This window comes from Magallana gigas, chromosome 4 (genome assembly GCF_963853765.1).
Source record: "Magallana gigas chromosome 4, xbMagGiga1.1, whole genome shotgun sequence".
Taxonomy (NCBI): Eukaryota; Metazoa; Mollusca; class Bivalvia; order Ostreida; family Ostreidae; genus Magallana; species Magallana gigas.
In genome coordinates this window covers 25599011-25619670 of record NC_088856.1, presented here as the reverse complement: position 1 = coordinate 25619670, position 20660 = coordinate 25599011, and the positions used below count along the sequence as shown (strand labels likewise).

The window sequence follows — 20660 nt, the reverse complement described above, 5'->3', positions numbered from 1 at the left end:
TCAACAGTTACCCTCCTAAACAGGCACTATTTATTTTATTATGCTGAATGCCTTAATTTTAGAGAAAATTTTCCTGCTTTTATATAGAAATGAAGTGAATTCCTCGGCTAACCGTACGTGCATAATTTACGCGCATGTAACAATTCGTTGTGTTACCCGTTGCCAAGTGTGTTGCTAATGCTGAGGGTAATAGAACGGATTATCAACTGCGTCTAAACCAATCAGATTTCAGTATTTAACATGAACGTATGCCTATAATAAATGTTAATGATACAGTTCACAGAGAAGATCACCGCTGTTATACATTATTACCCAATACTATTGAAACTTGCACTGAGAGGATCACAACAGTCATACATTTGTACCCTAAGCTATTGATAAAGCGTACTGAGAGATTCCCAACAGTTAAACATTAGTACTCTAAGCTATTGATACAGTGCACCGAGTGGATACCAATTTTTATTCATTAGTACTGTCATGTTGTAAATTTTGAATTTACTGGGTGGCAGTAAATACAAAATTTATAACATGACAACTGTCGTCATGGTTTAAATTTTGTATTTACTGCCACCCGGTAAATTCAAAATTTACAACATGACAGAACACAATCATGTACACTTTGCTATACATGTAGTCTCTCCCAAGTTATTGCTTCCATCACTGTTTGACGATTTTTAATAAAAATACACATACCTGTGAAAGAAATACAGTTGAAATCGATAAAAGGGAATATATCCAAGATATATATATCTTCATTGAACAATTATCATTTTTCACTCATAAAAGTTCACAGGAGCGAAACAAAATTCCTTACGGAGATTTAAAATGGGAAATGTTTACATCTTTTCTCCATTCGGAAGTAGTCGGGATATCTCGCGTAATTTTTCACCGTTATCATGCGGGCCTATTGATGGCTGATGCAATGCAAAATCCCCGTAGACTTTCTATTTTTGGATGTGTATTGCAACCTGAAGCGGTAGAGGGGCGTTTCAAAGTAGATAATCTGGATATTTTTCATATTAGTGGACGAACGTAGTTTGAGCACAAAGGTACATGTATTTATGATTATCGAAATATCAAGCAAAAAGTGGTGGAAGTAAAAACTCGGGACAGAGTTTAGGCGATCGACTTGCTTAGACTCCCTATTTTAGAGTATGATTGGGTCTACTCAGCGCCCTGGTCCCATAAATCGGTGCTAATTTTGCGTCTTTTAAGGCCGGTATTCCGACAGGACACCCGTGCCCCCAAGAATCCGGTGTCATATGGGCGGCACAAGTCATACTTTGGGCTAGGGGTCATGTTTATATTTTTTTTCAATCGGGATCGGAAAATTCCGTTTAAATAGTCGATAAACGTAAACAAATATCATTATTGCTGAGCAGTTTTTTGCTGCAGAGTAGCTAGACTTTGGTTGCTTATTCAGTTATTGGATCTTGTAAGACAGTGCGTTTCATCAGGAAACGGTATATATTCTAATACACAAATTACGTACATTATATTTTAAATGCAATTTATGTTCGAAGTCTTTTTGTTTAAAAAATAATATGATTTACGATGTGACCGACTGGAGAGCGAAGCCAGTGAGCATGGTGAGTGAATGTTACACTTACAGTTACAGCGGAATAATGGGGCAAAATTTATTTTAACTCGACTCTTTCGTCGTCTCAGCTCTGGCCTCATCTTCGCTAGCCAAGGGTTTCTGATCCGCACCGCTTCTCACGAACGTTCGTGAGAAGCGGTGCAGATCAGAAACCCTTGGCTAGCGAAGATGCTCTGGCCTGTCATCTATGAAAATAAATATAATGTTTGTTTTATTTTGGACTCTTGATATTATAACCTGAGACAGACACTAGAAAATAAACATCCTATTTGTCTTTTTTTCCCTGTTATACCAGTAACGTTACAGTATGATTTTTGGGAGTTGATTTTGATCAACTCTCCTATGTACTTAAACGGGAAAACCGAAAGTGAAACAATGTTTGGACCTAAGCACAAATCAATACCGCTGACAACACTTAGGTCTTCAAAATTATCGATAAATTCGAGGCAATGTATTTTGAAACATTGTTTTTCAGGAAAACCTTGTGAGATTTTAAATGGCACAAACAGTTTAGATATTTTTTGAAGTCGTATGTATTCCTCCGCTAGAGTTCAATGAAGTCTCGTTCAACCAGACGCTCGGCTGTCTCCGTTAATATCTGACAAACATTTAATCTCTCTTGCTTGTCTGAGATAAACGGAGACAGCCGCGCATTTGGATGAACAAGACTAGAGTTCAATCTTGCCTGGGTCCATACCATTTCTCAGAAATATTTCGATTACTAATACTACTTGCCATGAAAAATCAAATATCGTTGATTTTAAAATAAACGATAATCGATAAAATCAACTCCCGTCAGTACTTCAGTACTTTGATTAGTTAAATAAGATTAAGTTCAGTAAAGAATTACTAGTAATTATTTCATTGTCACACGGGACTGATTTTGGAAAAGGTCTCCAAAAGGTTTGGTCAAAAGGGAAGTGCTCTGTCAAAAGCACTTGACTCTCCTAATATTATTGCTGGCCCAAGACCATTGGGCCCTTGTTAAATTTTTTCAAGCCCTGATACTACTATAGACTATAGTCTGTCCCAATTAAGTTACCGTTTCCATCACATTTTGATGGTTTTTATCTGCTAAAGAAATACAATATATTGAAAGCATTCATTGGCGCGTTATCTCGGAGATTTTCACAGGAATGAAAAACAGATTTTCGTATGGATATTTATCTTTTTCCATTCCGGCATTCGGAATATTCTCTTGGAACACCTTTATTGCACAATTTTTTAAAATTGTTATCATCCAGGCCTTATTTTATATCAATTGTAATACGAATCACCATCCCAACAAGGGAGAGTGAGAGGGCGGGCAATTGAAATACAAAAATTTGTATTTTTTTTTCCATTCTAGTTAATGCATATTGTTTGAGGTATTTATGAAGAACAAATAATTAAGCAATCTTTAAGAATATTGGGACAGCTAGATTTTATCTGCATTTTTTTTTTTTTTGTTATTTTGATTCTATCTGCATATGTCTTAATTATTGACTTTAGAAAAGTAGACAGACAAAACCTCTATCCTGTGAATGAAGACTTGTGTATATGACTGGCCACGTCTCTATAAAAGAGAATGCTAATTTCAATTGCCAAGATGTATGGTCTATTTTTTTTTTTTATTAATTTTAAAAGTAGTTCATACATATAATGGATGATACAAGTATGTACATCAAAGATCTCCAGATATTTTTCAGCATGAAGTATTTACTGACCCTTCTTTCAAATCAATGCAGAATTTTGGTTTTTAGATAAAACATGAATTAATTTTAAACTGTAAGATACATGTATTAAAATTTGTAATTAAAAACAACTCTATTAATCTCAAGAATAGTTCACTTGCATGGACTGAAATAATTGCAAATAATCTCCCTATCTGCATTTAGTTTCATGGCAGATTGGGGTGGTTTGAACATAATTCCATGTTTATTCTTTATTTTAAGAGACATGGAGTCATTTGTAAAAACAGAATCGAAAACTGTTGGTAAAAAGAAAAGAAAACTACAAAACGAAGAATACAGTGAATCCTCATCATCAGGAGTTCAGGTAAATAGAAATATTTTCATTATGTTATCTCTGAATGAGCACTGTTGTAATCGTTCTGTTCATTCATTAGCCTCTGTTACACAGGAACCCCATACCCCCCCCCCCCCCCCATCCCACATGTAGACCCCGAGGTAGTTGTCTCTCCTTTTGATAGAAATTTCTGTAAAGTCATGTACACAACATACAGCATGTTCATTCCCCAGTATAATGTATCTATCTAAAAATTAACAAAGAATAATACAATTGTTAAAACATTCCCCCCCCCCCCCATCTGCATTTTAAATGAGGAAAGGCATGCCACTTCTGTTGTTTACATAACCATGATTACTATCCTTCTGTCATTTTAGGACTATCAAAAATGTATTCGCTTCATATATCCAACCAGCATGACTTGATATTATCGCATTAAATATATATCTTTCTTATAATGCTTTTAAACTAAATGTGTGTTCTTTGGTAATTCTACTATACCACACCAAACAATTTTTTTAAACTCTATTCCCCCTATAGTGATTATCCCTTACCCCCTAATGCCACGATATGACGCGTCTGGCCATTTCCCTAATGACGACTTATGACGACTATACACATTGCCCTTTTAATCCTTGTTTATTTCACATATCTTATTTAACATTGGTACCACCTTACGCAGGAGGGAATAAACAATGCATACGTAATCATTCCATATATGGTAATGATTCGTGGAACTGGCTATCACGTGATACAAACACCTGTTAATGAAGTAAAAAAAATGGCGTCGTCTGATGAGTATGATTCCAATTTGGACCGTGTTTTTGACATTTTAAATGATTCCTCTGGCTCTGAGTTTTCTGGATTCCATAGTGACAATGTGGGATCAAGTTCCGATGAAGAAGACGACAGGAATCCAGCAGATTGGCAGCCGAATAACCGCGAAAATCCTCAACACCTTGAAGATAACAACAATGGCGATATACCTACATGTGCTTTACGTCCCGGTCCAAAGTTGCCAGATGACTTCAACAAAGACACCGCTGGACCTTTTGATTATTTCAGTGTGTTCGTCCCTGATGACATCTACGATCGCATAGCGAGGGAAACAAATGCTTATGCAGAACTTTGCCAACGCGAGAAGAACGAAAGAGACTCTGCGTGGTCCGAGACTTCCGGCGAGGAAATTCGTGCATATCTTGGACTAAACATCGTTATGGGCGCCTCACCATGACATCAATACGAGGACTATTGGAGGGACGATGATTTCCTAGGATGTGCTGGGTTTAAAACTGTGATGACTAGGGACAGGTATGCTAAACTAACACAGTACCTTCATTTGAATTGTGCTGCCGCCCGCATACCAAGAGATGACCCCCAGTATCACCCCATCAACAAGGTGAAGCCGTTGTATGATGTGACAAGAGCCAACTTCAAATTGTACTACCAACATTCCACAGAAATCTCAATTGACGAGGCCATGAAAGGGTATAAAGGGCGGACAGAACTAAGACAGTACATGCCAGCCAAACCGGAGAAATTCGGGATCAAATTCTGGGCACGTTGTGATGGGAGGACATCCTTTATGAGCGATTATGTGCTTTACACAGGTAAACGAGACAGAACACCAATTCAACAGAGATTTGGACTGGGATACAGTGTTGTTCATCACCTAACAAGAGACTTAGCGGGCCTCAATCATCACTTGTACCATGACAGGTTTTTCAACGGTGTTCAACTTGCAAATGATCAGCTGTTGGAAGAATACATCTACACCTTTGGAACAGTGAATCCAAACCGAAAGGACTTGCCACCACCCCTAAGACAGAAGAAGTCAGTCCTGAAGCGTCAATTGCCTAACCGAGGAGATTCGGTGTCTTACATCAAAGACAATCTCAGTGTGACCGCATGGAATGACAACAACATTGTGATGATTGTGCACAACAACAGCACCAGTGATCCTGTCCGATGTGAACGTCAGGTTGGTCGACAGCGTGTAATGGTTCCTCAGCCCAAGGCCATAGCAGACTACAACCAGTTCATGAACGGTGTAGACCTCCATGATCAACTGAGGAAAAAGTATGCCTGTGGTCGACCAAGCAAGAAGTACTGGAAATACATTCTCTGGTTTATCTTGGACTGCTGTCGTGTGAACGCGTACCTCGTGTACAAGGAGGCATCATCGAGGACCATCCGGAAGAAGCGTTACACCCACCTGGATTTCGTTATTGAACTTGGACGTGCCATGATTGGGAACTTTACCTCCAGGAAAAGAGTGTGTGTACGAGAATCCTTGGCACCTATGTTCGTCGAGAACAACCGAGTTAACCATGTGTTTCTTCGCCTGGATGGAAAACGCTGCAGATGCAAAGGATGCCATGTGTTGAATATCTGCAAAGAAGTTGTGACGGGGTGTCCTACCTGTAACATTCACTTCTGTAAGAACTGCTACATTGCAAGGCACTGAGTCAAAAAACTAGTCGAAATCAGAAGTCCAAATGTGATTGATTCCTCGGGTGTGATAAAATTGTGATTGTGATTGTGACAAGCTATTTTTACCTGTAATACCTGATTAATATACTGTACCTGATCTTGTGATATATATGTGAGACAATTGAAATACTTATCTGACAATAACAAACTGTTTACTGATCATGAGTCTTTTCTCTAGTCTCATAAAGCCACATTTATTATGTCTTTGTTCATTGTTCATTGTTCAGTTCTCTGTTTACGTATTTTATATTGGTAAATAACAATGTGATAGTTTTATTTTTGCATGTTTTTAGATAGATATTTACTTATTTAATTATTTATTTATTTATTTTCAACAACAGTGTTATAAAAAACCAATGTAATTCGTACTATGAATTATATTTGATGCACAGGTAAATTTACCTGGATATACCTGCATTATGTTTTGCAGGTGCTGTTTATGTAATAATAAAGGCTAGAAATGAAAACATCTATGAATTCTGAATTCAATGATTAAAATTTATTTATTGTTGCATCTTTATACAAAGTAATTTCCGTTCAGTGTATTGATCTCAGTTTTCAGGTAAAATACCTGACTTTTTTATATTATATTGAAGGAAAATGCTTAATTGATTGTTATTTGTTTATTACTTCATGAACAGATCAGATTTTATCCATGAATTAATCTATACTTTGTATTTCTAATAGTGCACAGGTAAATTTACCTGAATAAACAATTTATATGAAAATGTTTCCGCAATATGACATAATATTGTTAAAGTTCAATCTTTCCCGGTTCTCATGATGTATCATATGTTATGTTTTGATGATGATTTAGTTTAATAAATATGTTTTCAAAACACCCCTTGTTTTCTTTCAAATGAGCTAAAAACCTCTAGGCCTAGAAAAGCCTTTAGGGAAATGAGAGATGCGTCAAAAGGTGGCATTAGGGGGAAAAGAGTTAAGACAAGTTACGTAAAACCCCTGTCACACCGGAGCTGCTCCCTCATGGCGATCACACTGCATCCTTAAATGATGTAAAATGCCAAGGTAAACACAGTAGTCTCCTACAGCACCGTAACATCGCAACGGCATCTTCGTCCGTGGCGGTGGGATCGCCTTGAACATTTTAAAACGCCATGCGACGGCGCGCACTTTGAACATGCACAAAGTACGCGCTGTTGCTCTGTCTGCGTTCTGATAAACATGCCGTAGAAGCGTAATGAGGTCCCCGTGACAGCGCCGAAAGATCTCCGACAGCGCCACGAGAGCTCCATCGGCGCGCTCAAGGAACGCAGCTAATCGCAGTGTAGACGCAGTGATAAGTCAATTGCCCTTGCAAGGAGACCTTACGGAGTCCTTTGGGATCTCACTGCGTCTTTATCGCGCTCTCACTGCGCATCCACAGAGTTTGAACAAGTTGTTTTTCATTTGGCTGTGTTCACACAGCGACCCAAAAGAGCTGTTGCTGCGTTTATTGCGCTTTCGTGACGTTTCTTCTGCGTTGTCATCAAGACCACGAAAACTCGAACAATGGTTGTTGTACAATAGCAAGCAATGTAATAATTATCAAACTGGATGTAGATGACTATGTAAAAAGTAGCATTTGCTAATATTCCAAGACCTATCAGTGGACGTAGATGGAATTCATGCCATTTGGTGTTGATGTTTTCACATCTTTTCTATGTTTTCTAACAACTAATAGCGGATCTTTTTGGTAGACCTGACTACTAAGAGTTTTGTCCTAGTTCTTCACAAATTGTTTAGAAGTAGTTATGCTTCAATTACAATGTACCTTTTCATAAAATCAAAACAATTTTTTAATCATTTATTTACCAGTTGTAAATTCTTGTTTGTTCCCCATACAATTGTACAAATTAATATTAACCAACCAAGTAGTAAAGAATGTCTTGTGCACGCATTCAGCGCGCAGAGCATGCCGTGGACACGCAGTAAACACTCCTAGCACGTCATGAGCGCACGGAGGAGACTCAGCAAGAGCGCAGTTAATCGATAAGTAGAACTCCGTGGAAACGCAGTTACACGCCTTGGGAGCTCCATAAGAACGCCTCAGTCGCCGTCAGGACGCCGTGACATCTCCACTTGTGAAATTTTCAAATAAAACTGTACATTTTTTCTGAATTTTCCTTGCGATCTTACGGCGATTCCATGAATTTTACAATGCCATAAACACGCCGTGGGGACGCAGCTTGGTGTGACAGGGCCTTTACTGAGACAGAAGCCAACATCTTTCAGTGACGTAATGTTCAATCTGGTAGGATAAAATCCAAGGAGTCACTTCATGTGTCAATACATGTAAACTCGATTTTATTGGATTTTATTGTACCATAGTGACCAGAAGATGTTTACTTCCATCGCAGTTACCTAGTGGAGTGGCATACCTTTCTTCTTTTCATAATTATGTGCAGGTTGGAGTGAGTTTTACACAAATCGATTATTTTCTGTTGATTTTCATATATTTTGAAAGGAACATGTTGTTTATGTGATTAAAGGAAGTTCAATTAAAATGAGAATCAACTAACCCATGGGTCTAAATCGGGGGTAGGGTGGGGGGGGGGGGGGGGGGGGGTTCTGTTGTCAAGCACCTGTGGTCTGTTAGTCACTCAGTCAATCTGTTCATCCATCAGTCTTATTTCATGTGTGAATTAATCAGTCTGTTCATCCGACATTCATTAGTTAGTCAGTTCATCCATTATTCTGTTCATCCATCAGTATGTCTGTTTATACAAAAGTTTGTCTGTTCATCCATCAATCTTTTAAATTGAACTGATAATGTCATTATATAACATAACAAGAGGCCTACAGGCCTTGATGGTCACCTGAATACCATAGCCCTTATGCTAAGTGGCAGAGGGTCTCATTTTTGCATTTAAAGCTTCATTTTGGAGTCTTGACCCTAATCTGTGACTCCTCTGACTGTTACGTCGGTCTTTTATTATCTGATGTTTGAGAAACATCTATGCCATAAAAAGGGGGGGGGGGGGCAAAAGATTCCTAGGAATCTTGGATTATCTATTCCCTAGCTTCAGGGACCAAACATTGTAAACTTTTGGTAAATAAAAAAACCTGCAGGCCTTTAATGGTCAATCTTTTATAATATTCAGTTTCATGTATAATGCACACAATATGCATACACTCAGTTTGTTTCTTCATGAAAAAATGACAATAACAAACCGTGAATATTTTAAAGTTCATGCAAGCATACAATGAACAGGAAATTATAGTAGCTAGATTTCTGTAAATAGAACAAACGGCAATAGGTTACCCGAGTGACTCAATCAAGTGACCTAAAAAAAAAATACATAAGGCCAAAATAAATTAATAGTGTGTTTCCTATTCCAGCTTGAAAAAAAATAGGGTAGGTAGGTAAGGAAAACATTTTATTTTATTTAAACATTTTATTTTTTTTTCACTTCAACAACAATAAAAAAGTTGGAAAAGATGAGTTTATTTTTTTCTGCCAAAAGGGCGGCTTACAACTGGCAATTTTCCCAGAGTATAGCAGTCATTGCACAGAGAAAGAACACTTTTATATTGTTTTTTATAACCTCCCTCTGCTCCACAATGGCAACATGTGATCTTTTCTACCAATGTCTCCACTGTAGTATGTTACTTCAACAGCGGATGCACATGACATTTGAGATCTCGTCATCACAACTCCATGCAGTAAATGGTGTGGCGGTGTAATAGGGGCACCACAAGTATAATCAAATTCGCTGAGTATGATTACTAGAGAAACCTTCTGTCTTTCGGTTAACACATGCTTGGAGTATAATACTCTTGGTTTTCTGCACTCTACACAAAGAATTGTTACTCTTGCATGCTGAGGCGTAGTAAGGCGGTAGTCTGCAAACTTTGGCTCTTCCATGACTTGAAGCTCTGGTTTGGATAAATTACTGGGTTCATCTACATCTAATACCTCCTGATTCGACTTCTGTTTCATCATCTCCCTCCGGTGCCTCCATGACGGTCTCTTGGTCCATCTCCTGAATCTTATTTGCTTTCTTCACTTTCACCTTTTAATGAAGGTCTTCCTTCCTGTGTATCCTGAAACTTGACACTTGACACTGAAATCCAACCAAATCTCCCACCGATACACAGCGTTGGACCTCATATGGATCTGTGTCTTTTGTATGTGGCTTACTTGGCCAGCACAAAATCGAAGTTTTGCTGCCTTTAGGCCAGTCAGATGGCCCCTCGTGATACATCTCAAAAACACTGAACAATGATGCATCCTTTTTTACCGTTACATCAAGTTTTTAACCCCCCTGGTGATGACACTTTCGAATTGTTATTGCCAACAATGTGCTTGGCAAGCAAGATGCCATTTTCCACAAGAAATCGCTGTCAAAATAAATCTTTAATTTGGTGTAGAGTATGTGTTTTCTTAAACACGGAAGTGACTAAGATTGGAATTTCTAAAAGTAAAACCGGAATCGTTGATCAATATCCAGATTAATATATCGATGATAAAAGGTTTAGGGTCGGGGCATATTTTTAGGGTCGGTCGGGGAACCGGAAACACACTATTAATTTATCTACGCCTATTCACTATACAGCCATGTTTGTCACTCTCCCTCAGCCTCAAGCCCCCTCCACCTCCCCTGCCCATAGACAGTGAATTTCTTAATTTAAGCACAGGACATTATATACATAATAACAATTTATTTAGTTTATCTCCCTTGGCTGTGAAAGTACAGAAGAAAATATTTTAAAGTTCAATATATGTTCACTTTGAGATCATATTGGCCCTACCCAAGTGTCCTGAATCTCATAATTTAGGTAGAGAGCTTCATGAATATCATGTCCATACAATGTCATTCAGTTTATCTCCCCCGCTGTGGATGAAGAGGAGAAGAGTTTCTAAGATTATAAATACATTTTCAATTTAGTACATGGATAGAGGGAAGAAGTTATTCTAAGATTTATTAGATTTTCACTAAAGGGCTATATTTGCCCCGTCCAAGGGCCTGAAACCCTGACTAAGGGACCATTAATTGCACAATTTTGGTAGAGAGCTTAATAAACATCATTATGGTAACCATGCATTTAGTTTTTCTAAATTGTATATGAATATAGTCAGAGAAGAGGATTATCTAAGATTTAATACAATTTCACTTTAATTGGTTATTTTGGCCCTCCCATGAGGCCCTAAGGTGGTATGGTCATAAATTTCACAATTTATATTCCTCTTATCCTAGAGATGCTTCAAACCAAAGTTAACAATTGGCCTTGTAGTTTTCAAGATGTTAAAAATCTGAAATTGTTAACTGATGATGAACGATAAGGGACGAAGACCAATTGTAATAAGTCACCTGAGTGACTCAGACAACCTAAAAGTAAACCGAACTGGAAAAAATGGAAAAAAGGTTTTAATTAGTTTTTCTGATCTGGCCACGGGGCCATAAAACTAAGACAAGCTCACTTTTGCTCTTAGTCTCACTTTTCCACTATATATTCCTTATGTAAAAGAGAGACTGAGATCAAAAGTGAGCTCGTCTAACTTTTTATGGCCCAGGGGCCTAAACTAAACACAAAGATACCTGAATTATGGCAGATGTAATATGTCTATAATGTATAGTTTTATAATTTTGTTTAAAGGTTGAAGAGAGTAAAACAGCACAACTGCAACACAAGGAAAGCTCTGCAAAGAAAAGGGCATCATCTTTAAGGTCATCTTCTTCAGCAGAATGGTTTTTTACATCTGATGAAAATGATGACAACACTGACGAAAGTTCTTCAGAAGGAGGTTTAACGGATGAAAAGGAAGGAACTTTTCCTGCCAGTAAATTAAAATACATAGATTTAAAAAATATCAACATTTTTTATAATGAAAAATTTGACCCTCTCGAGGAACTAATGCAGAATATTAAAACTGACATTTTGGAGACATTTCCAGACATTCCAGATTTTGAAAACTCTGTGAAAAAGTTTAGCAGACTTACCAAGGAGAGTTTGTTGTTTTCTTGGGACTTTGATGAAATTAAAAAGAGGATCAATGATTGCTTTATGCTCAAAATGCATCGGGAATACAAAATTGTAAAAGATATAAAATCTGACTTCGAAAGGGCAAAAGAAGTGGACAAAAAAATGGATCTCACTGATTGGTAAGTGGTAATCATATTCAACTTTTATTACTGGCTATAAATAATAATAACATTTATCATTCATTTCCGTTGCATTGTATATTAATTTTACATAATTATTTATACATAAATGGGTTGAGCAGGGAATTACCGTATATCAGGTTTTTTCCATGTGTATCAAATTTCCCCATTGTTTGCGACAATTTCCGAATCGCGGAAAATAAATCAGCGTAAATTTGATACAAAGTTTTGTTTTTGTAATAGAGTTCTCTCTTTCCTGATAAAGAAAACAGGTAATTAAAAGTACAATGAACTATGTTCAGTTAGTTTAGTTAGAGGTACAAATTGCGGGATCGGAGGACAAGCACCAGATAATAGATTTGTAAGCCTCATTGTTTATTCAATAATCCATTGACAAGCTAATTATAACGGTCACTTTCCTTGCGTAAACCAATGTCTAATTACACCTGAGCTACTGGTATATGTAATGGTACATGATCTATTTATTTATGACTGTTTGCGTCTATGAAAATAATAATTATCGGTATTCACATTAAGGAAATCATGTAAATGGTTTCATTGTCCAAATTTTTCATTACAAAGAGCGACAATTTAGATACTTTCCCCCACTTACCTCAAAGGTTTAAGCAATCGTGAATTATATTTTCAATGTGACTGTGAAATAGTGAAAATTTGATTGCGTAAATTTTATATACCGTTTCAGGTTCTGATTTGCGGAAAAAACATGACTTGGAAAAAACCTGATATACGGTAACTTCCTTGTCCAATGCCTAGTTATTATTGAACCTTGGTTAACCAGCATCCCCTGGTCGAATAGTTAATAACATCATCTTACGTTCAAGGTTTCCGGTATTGCGAACAAAGAAATACATGGTAACATAAATAAAAACATCAGAGAAAAGACTTCTAGCTGATTCTCGATCAGTTTTTAGCAAATAAGATACCGAGTGGTATAGAGTTGTTTTAAAATGCAGTTGCACTAAGTGTGAAATAAAGATAGGGTAATTTAACAAACTGTATATATATACATGTACTTCTTCATGACGTCATGTTAACCTGTAACTGTGCTCCATGGTGACAAAACATGCTGCTTTTAAAATCAGGTCAAAAAAATACCTTTTCAACAAATGTTATAAAACTCTACATAATAACACAATACGTGTTGGTGCATAATTTAAAGTGTTAGCTGTGAAAACTATATGACAGACAATGACATTGTCTTTGTATTTTTTGATTGACCCTCATATTATGAAGAATTTTTTTTTTAAGGTTGGACAGAAAATGGCTCCTAGGTGTTAAAACCTTTTTGTCATCAACGTTGTCGGTTATCAAAACCACTTTGTTTCCAACTGATGAGGATGACTCTGTTACAGAAAGAAAAGGGTCTATCAAAAAGAAAAGGAGAAAATCTAAATATATGAGAAGGAAAAATGCAGAAAGAAGCACTGAAATAAGACAACCTTCTGAGAGTGTTTTCAAACATAATTGGGCAATGTTTGGTGGGCTTTTCTTTCTGGAACAAAAGTATGTATCTATAAAATTATGAATATGTATGTTTGCCATTGTAATCCTGATATGTCATCTAGTTTTATCTTAAGACCACCTGCGTTCTTGAAGCTATTCACATTACAGAGGGTTCCACTTAAAGAGGTCGATCTTTAAACCTCTGCTTTTAAGTAGACATGATTTTGGGTCACCTCTAGTCTGAAAAGTATGCATCATATATTAATTCTATTTATATATTTATATCATACAATACCAAATAAACTATATTCGGTAAAATAAAGAAAATTACATATCTAAAGATTTTAGTAAAAAACTAAATTTTGTTGCAGAAGGTTTTTTATTGCTTAAAAGAACAGTTTTACTTAAATCCGATATATTATTTTTAATTAAGAGCATTTATATTTTAATATGTGTCGGAGTCTGTAGCTTTTCTGATCAGTTATGGCCATTGTTGCTCAGGTTAGCGATGTTGCCCCTGGGCCTCTTGCTTTCAGAATCCTTACCTATGTCTTATTTACACAAGCAGTACTTATGTATATCACAATCATGTACTTATGTATATTTATTTGAATTCAAAGAAGAGGCCCACAGGCCTGACATAATTTTCCAAAATAATCTTTGATTGTCTACAGCCTTTTTTATTGCAGAGGAGTGATGAAAAAAACCATTGTTATTGGTGATAAAGTAGTGAATAGTACTCCAGATTTAGCATACCCATTAACACCGGTGCCACAAGAAGGACGAAACATACAGAATTGTACACTGCTGTTTGTAGTTGAGGTATTTGATTAAGGTCTTCCATTTCCAACAGAAAAACAGACTTAATTTTAGCCCACACACATTGTTGCAGGAGATATAATGTTTTTTGTCCTATTTGTCACTCCTGCTGTAAGCGCAATTCAACATTAGCAGCTGCACAGAATTTCAAGAAACATTGTAGAGATTAAGGACACAATGTGTAGATGTGCATAATACATGTACCTGAGAATTCCAGTGCCATAATTTTTCTTGAAATTTCTTCTCTTTAGCACTGAGACTTTTGACAATATATTTAATGTAGTAATGAATATATTATAAGATTGAACAAAGTGTGTGTTATAAGATTACACAAGCTTTTTTCTGAAATCAAGTAAAAGGTGCTGGCCCTTCAGATTAGAAAGACTTCTTTCTTTGTGTATTTTGAGGTGATCAAATACGGTTTGGGTTATCAAATCCAAGCATGAAGGGCTTTATGATAGATTTGATCACTTCGGCTGTATATGATCACCTCATAATACTCAAAGAATGATTCCGGATTACTAATATTTATATAATTTCAGCAATTGTACAATTAAACTATTGAGATAGTCATTGGTGATATGTATCGGACTATACATTACAAAATCGATTCATAGTGTTTTCACAAACAAAGACACCAGAAAATGTTAATATCATATTATGAAGCAAACATGTTCATCTTGCATGTTCAACTTAAACCTATTCAGAATAAATATTTTCTCATATGTTACATACAGATGACTCTGGATAACTCGACCTCCAAGGGGCCATGATCAAACTTTGAGAGATCAATAGTTTGAGCGATGGAAAGATTTTTCTGGAAATTTAAATTTTTTGTTGTGGTCATTTTGGTTCCAAAATTATAGTATCCAGAAGTTTATATCCATTACATAGAAAAATAGTCCAACATTAAGTTTTATTCATATTTTCTGTAACTTTACTTCAATTTCAACAATATAAAACTTAGTTTTGGGTAGATGAAATGTATTTTACACTTTAAAAATCTTTTAAGTATAGGTAAATTAGATACAAGTTTGGTCAAATCATGATCCCCAGGGGAAGTGTGGGCCATAATTTGGGGGATGGGGGGCAGGTCAAATTTTTACATAAGATTATAAAGTCTTTAAAAATATTCTTGTAAAAAAAAGCAATTGAAAAGAGATGTACTTAACACAGGTATACAGTAACTATAGTGTATTCAGTATATTTATATGTATGTCTGAATAAAATAATTCTTAAATTAAATTTCTAAACATGATTGCAGATAGTTTTCATGTTACATATTACTGTAAACGTATTACATTTGGTTGTGTATTCTATTTAGCGTTTTTGGCGGAATGTGGCTTCCGCTAAATCAAGTTCATCACTAAATGCCATACATATATGTAAAAGAATAGTCACATTCAGGAATACGCTAATTCAAATCTACGCCAACTTGTTCAAAAACTAATTTCCGCCAAATATCGTACACGCCAAATATAATATGTTTACAGTGGTTTCCTTCCAAAGTATTGCCTTAGCTACTTTTATGTTTCATTATATATATATATTTACATTTTTCAGTGTCTTTGCCTGTGATAACACTACGTATCGATTTTGTACTATATAACCCATAATACAAATGATGCCAAATTGAGGCGCCACCGGGGTTTGCTTATTTATATTTAAATATTTAATCGTACGATGGCTTAAAATTATATAAATATAAGTAATAAGGAATCATTCTTTGAATATTATGAGGTGATAATTTCGGTCGGGGCGTGATCAAATCTATCATAAAGCCCTTCGGGCTTTATTAGATTTGATCACGCCCCAACCAAAATTATTCCTGATTCCTTATTCCTTATATATTGTCATATTTTTAGGTGAAAGGAAAACCATTCAACAATCTTTCATCTGAATGTCTGGAAGATCAACTTGACTCTTGTGTTCTTGGGCAAGTTGGATCTGAGCTCATTGCAGAAACAGAGAGCTCGGCATTGTATCCAAATTCCCTGGGAATAGTATTTATGGAAACCACAGTAAGTGTCAGTTATTTTGTTTGTCATTATGTTATCATTGTTTGTTGACTGACTTAAAAACATTAATGACAAGCGAAGCACTATCACCAACTTTCAATGAGAGAGAGATATAAACTCCAAAGAAATAGCATTGATTTCATACGTTTTTAGCTGACTTGTTTGTGTTAGACTGGATAGCCTGTCTTTGATTCCAAATGCTGCTGCTGCTTGCTGATAAGAGTTATGACAAATGTTACTCAGAAAAACGATGAAGCTGCTGGACCTGTGATCGATCTAAATTGATAAGTTTAAAAGTATGTTACTAGATAACCAGTGTACATTCAGGTTTAGCCAAACAACCATTTTAAATTTGACCTTGAAAATTCAAAAAGTAGGTCAGGGTCAAATTTTTGGTAGGGTCCAGCTAAGTCATATTAAAAACCTAGAGGAGAAGGGGAGACATGTGTTTGGGTTTTTTTGTGGATAAAAAATAAATACTTGTTTGTTTATGACTCCATAAAGCTGATTTTATTATAATAGGTATTGTTGCTCAGGTGAGTGATATCCCCCCATGGGCCTCTTGTTCTAGTGGAAATGGATTTTGGACTTTTTCAATATATTTCTATATTTCTTAACTTTGCAGTTCATATTTGTCTACCTGAAAATGCCAAAAGAACATCATAAAGCAGGTTCTCCACTCAAAAGTCGAGGAATCATTCACTATACGAGACCTTTTGAAATGCTGAAAGCAGCAGATAGAGCAGAAGTCAGTGAATTTTTGTATTGGCTTGGTTGCATCCAAAACCGTCATGGAAAAGAGCTATTCTGAAAAAAGCAGGATCAGGTGCACATCTTAAGGAAGAAGTAAGTATATTTTACTTATTCAGTCTCCCAAATGAAGTTTGGAGACATCGGTCTTGCATATAACTCAAAAAAAGAAATAAAGCTAAAGACGCTTGCTGCATGGCAATAAAATGGTCTTCCATTCTTTTATTCTTGTATTAATGTTTGAAATTGCTCTTTCATGTAGAAAAGATTCATGCATACAATATTTACTAAAAAAGAAAGAAATATTCAGAAATTACCCTATCATAACCTAAGATTTTACTGACCAAACTCTTTAAAAAATATTTTTGTAAAAATAATTGCCACCTGGCACATTTGCTGATTGATAAGGACCTGACACCTGAATCGGTGTCTCCGGCACATTTAGGAGATGACCATCATTAGTCCCGGGGTCACAATTAGGATCAGATATTTACAAAGGGATATATAGAGAAAAATCTTTTAAAATCTTCTTCTCTAAAACCAGTTGGCCAGAAAAGCTGTCACTTTTGTAAAAGCATCCTTAGGTAGTGTAGATTCAAGTTTGTACAAATCATGATCCCTGGGGGTAGGGTGTAGGGCCATAATTGGGCTGGGGGTAATTTGTACAAAGGAAATAAATTTAAACTCCAATGTTATATAATTCTTTAAGCATCTTGTTTTTTTCTTTTCTTCAGAGGAAAAAACACCTAGAATGTGAAAGCCGTTGTCATGTGTTGTCCCTTAACAATTTGACATTTTTAACTTCTTCTTGAAAATTAACTTTAATTTCCAGTGCATTGTTTGCTTGTGGCAATAAACTGCATGCATATTGCATGAATTATATATGAAACTGAATATTATAAATTATGTTCTTATTCACCAGTTCAACAGAACATAAATTATTTATAAAATAAAACACAAACACATAATTTATAGGATAAGCTCGCATGCGCGAATGCAACAGGCTTTAATAATCGTATAATGTATAATATAGTACAAAGTAAACGGCTCTCAGTCTCTTTACTTTCATAAACAAGTACAAGCATACTCATTCTACAAAAGAAGAAAAAATCATGTAGAAACAAAAAACTGACAGAAATTCAATGTTATCATTTGGGAGGGGTGGGTGGGGATAGTCTGTTGCAAAGTGGCATCGAACTTCGAATAACTTAAAAAACCCCGAATTCTACTTTATATGTGTACAATTCATGCGTAGCACGGAATAATTCACCCTATTCACCCGTAAACACCCATAAACAGCCAATCGATATGTAATATCGACACGCCCACTTAATTCAAAACAAACACACGTGTTTTCAGTAACTTTTATAAATATACAGATTGACCATTTACTATTAACCACTCTCAACAGAAAACTTAGCTTAGTCATGAATTGCATTGAATTAATTGTTGACCACACAGCCACCATAAGATGTCAGATTTGTCACTTTTCCCATCATACTTGTTACATGTACATGGAACCTCGCATATTTTATGTTGATGTTAATTTCCGCTGGTAAGGAGATTAGACGTGTACAAAAAGAGAAATTGGAACATGTTCCCCAATTCGTTTTTCTGCATTAACAGTTGTTCTTCAGAAATCCATTTAAGTTTTTGATAACTAGGACAGTTAAGAAAGACCTTACAACCATTTTCTTGATGGTTATATTTATCAAACAAACGTGAATCTGTTTTCTCGCTGGTATAATCAAGCATGCAGTGACAAGAAAAAAGCAAGCTACTCAGTATTGTTACGTCTTTAATCAACTACTTAATATGTATATTTCGGATGTTGTACATACATATTTTATCAGTGGTATTCTTCGAATATTCCACTTTATCTGGTAAATTTTCGAAACAACTGTGTTGCCTCCATCATAAAAGTAAAATAATCTAAAGAACATCAGACTGATATCTTGTAATTCACGGAATTTAATCATATGATGTTTTACCGTTTCTTTCTTAGCATCCAGAGACAGATTGACAATAGGAACAAGTGCAAGCTTTAGTGCAGCTTGGACCATACTTTGTTAAGGACACGGTTTGAAGCAGTTCGGTCCAAAAGAAGCAGCTGTACCTGCTACCAGTAATGCAAGATGAAGATAAAAGAAAAAAATAGATGCTTTAAATAAAAAGACTAATTGTTTTTAAATATCCAGATTTTAATTGCTTTGCAAAATATCCAGCATTTTGGAGTTTTTTCATTACATAATAAATTGGATTTTAAGTCGAACATTCAGTAACACGTGCAATTGCCCGGGTACGAAAGGAAACGTTTTCATAAGCTTACATTTTTATGGTGATTTACGATATGTCTGATGCATGTTTCCTTTCTTCCAAGCTCTTAGTGTCTTAAAGAATCGCATCATTAATATATATATTGGTCCGTAATTCAAAAACAACGAATGGGATATTGTTTTTTGGGTTTTTTTAAGCGATCAGCAATAATGGGTACCGGCAATAATAGATACTCACACGTAAGCCTTTGAGTTTTACGTACCCAAAGTTAATATTTTCAAATCTACCTACATGCATCCGAAAGTTTCCCAGATTCTTTTTAACAAAGTTTCTAAGACAAATTTCAGGAAAATTGAGGTACATCCTAAGTCAAACTTAGGTTATCTTAGTATATGTAATATGCAAACCTAAGATGTCTGAAATCATTTATTACATAGAGATATACAATGTTTAAAACATGTGTGAATAACGATAATATATTCAAATTATGATAATGATAACTCGTGTGTAAAAACAGCGTTGTGAAAAAATGATATTTTTTACCTGATGCAATAAGTTCCAGTATTAAATAAAATACAGATACATGTATTTTAAACTGCCCTATAGTTATACATGTATTTGGTAAGATTTCATTGATTACACTCAGATTCTTTAAACATAGTGAGATCCCATTAGATCCTTTAATTTTGTTTAATCCTGCACGCCCTTTTATAAACCGCTGACTTTATTCTTAGAAATATGAAAATCTAAGGAGAAAAAAAAATGCTAGAAATTGTAATAAAAAATGTTAATATTGAATTGGTTTTCCTGGTAACATGCATTATTGGTGTCAATTTTAGACTTTCTGTTTAATTTGTTTATTGATTGCGATATAAGTAGATATATATCCGTTCAATTTGATAAATACGTGTATACATTCACTATACATTTCCCGTAATGTTTGCATTGGAAACCTGTGACAATTGATGTTTAATAACACGTCACACCTGACTAGATGTACGAGTATGATTTACATGTTAACAGCATGACCGATCTAACATTGTGACCATTTTTTAAAGATTACATTAACTTTTCAGGATAATTAGTATCATCATTTCGGTAGGTTCCAATCTGTAATTTAAAATT

At 35.5% G+C, this 20660-nt stretch overlaps 2 protein-coding genes across 4 annotated transcripts; both read left to right on the top strand.

Annotated features, from left to right (window-relative positions):
- Window positions 1–1341: 1341 nt before the first annotated feature.
- Window positions 1342–19387, top strand: LOC105321034 (uncharacterized). 3 transcript variants are annotated; one of them, XM_066081756.1, is made up of 9 exons: window positions 1342–1463; window positions 3535–3637; window positions 11702–11885; window positions 12000–12207; window positions 13477–13731; window positions 14361–14493; window positions 16356–16511; window positions 17134–17354; window positions 19264–19387. In XM_066081756.1, exons 2-8 carry the CDS (start codon window positions 3539–3541, stop codon window positions 17317–17319), a joined length of 1221 nt encoding a protein of 406 aa, XP_065937828.1. In that variant the 5' UTR covers window positions 1342–1463; window positions 3535–3538; the 3' UTR covers window positions 17320–17354; window positions 19264–19387. The 3 variants fall into 3 exon arrangements, with proteins under 3 accessions (XP_065937828.1, XP_065937825.1, XP_065937827.1); XM_066081753.1 differs by having other exon boundaries at window positions 11702–12207; XM_066081755.1 differs by lacking the exon at window positions 1342–1463 and adding an exon at window positions 1468–1589 and having other exon boundaries at window positions 11702–12207.
- LOC136274586 (piggyBac transposable element-derived protein 3-like) lies at window positions 4128–6951 on the top strand. The gene has a single exon (XM_066081745.1). It carries the CDS (start codon window positions 4905–4907, stop codon window positions 6072–6074), a length of 1170 nt encoding a protein of 389 aa, XP_065937817.1. The 5' UTR covers window positions 4128–4904; the 3' UTR covers window positions 6075–6951.
- Window positions 19388–20660: the final 1273 nt, after the last annotated feature.

Bases quoted from the DNA above. Each gene is read 5' to 3' on its own strand.
- LOC105321034 (XM_066081753.1), top strand. From the start codon at position 3,539: ATGGAGTCATTTGTAAAAACAGAATCGAAAACTGTTGGTAAAAAGAAA. The intron at 13,732-14,360 runs GTATGTATCTAT...TTTTTATTGCAG, and splicing joins CTTTTCTTTCTGGAACAAAA to AGGAGTGATGAAAAAAACCA. The intron at 16,512-17,133 runs GTAAGTGTCAGT...TTAACTTTGCAG, and splicing joins TAGTATTTATGGAAACCACA to TTCATATTTGTCTACCTGAA.
- LOC136274586 (XM_066081745.1), top strand. From the start codon at position 4,905: ATGACTAGGGACAGGTATGCTAAACTAACACAGTACCTTCATTTGAAT.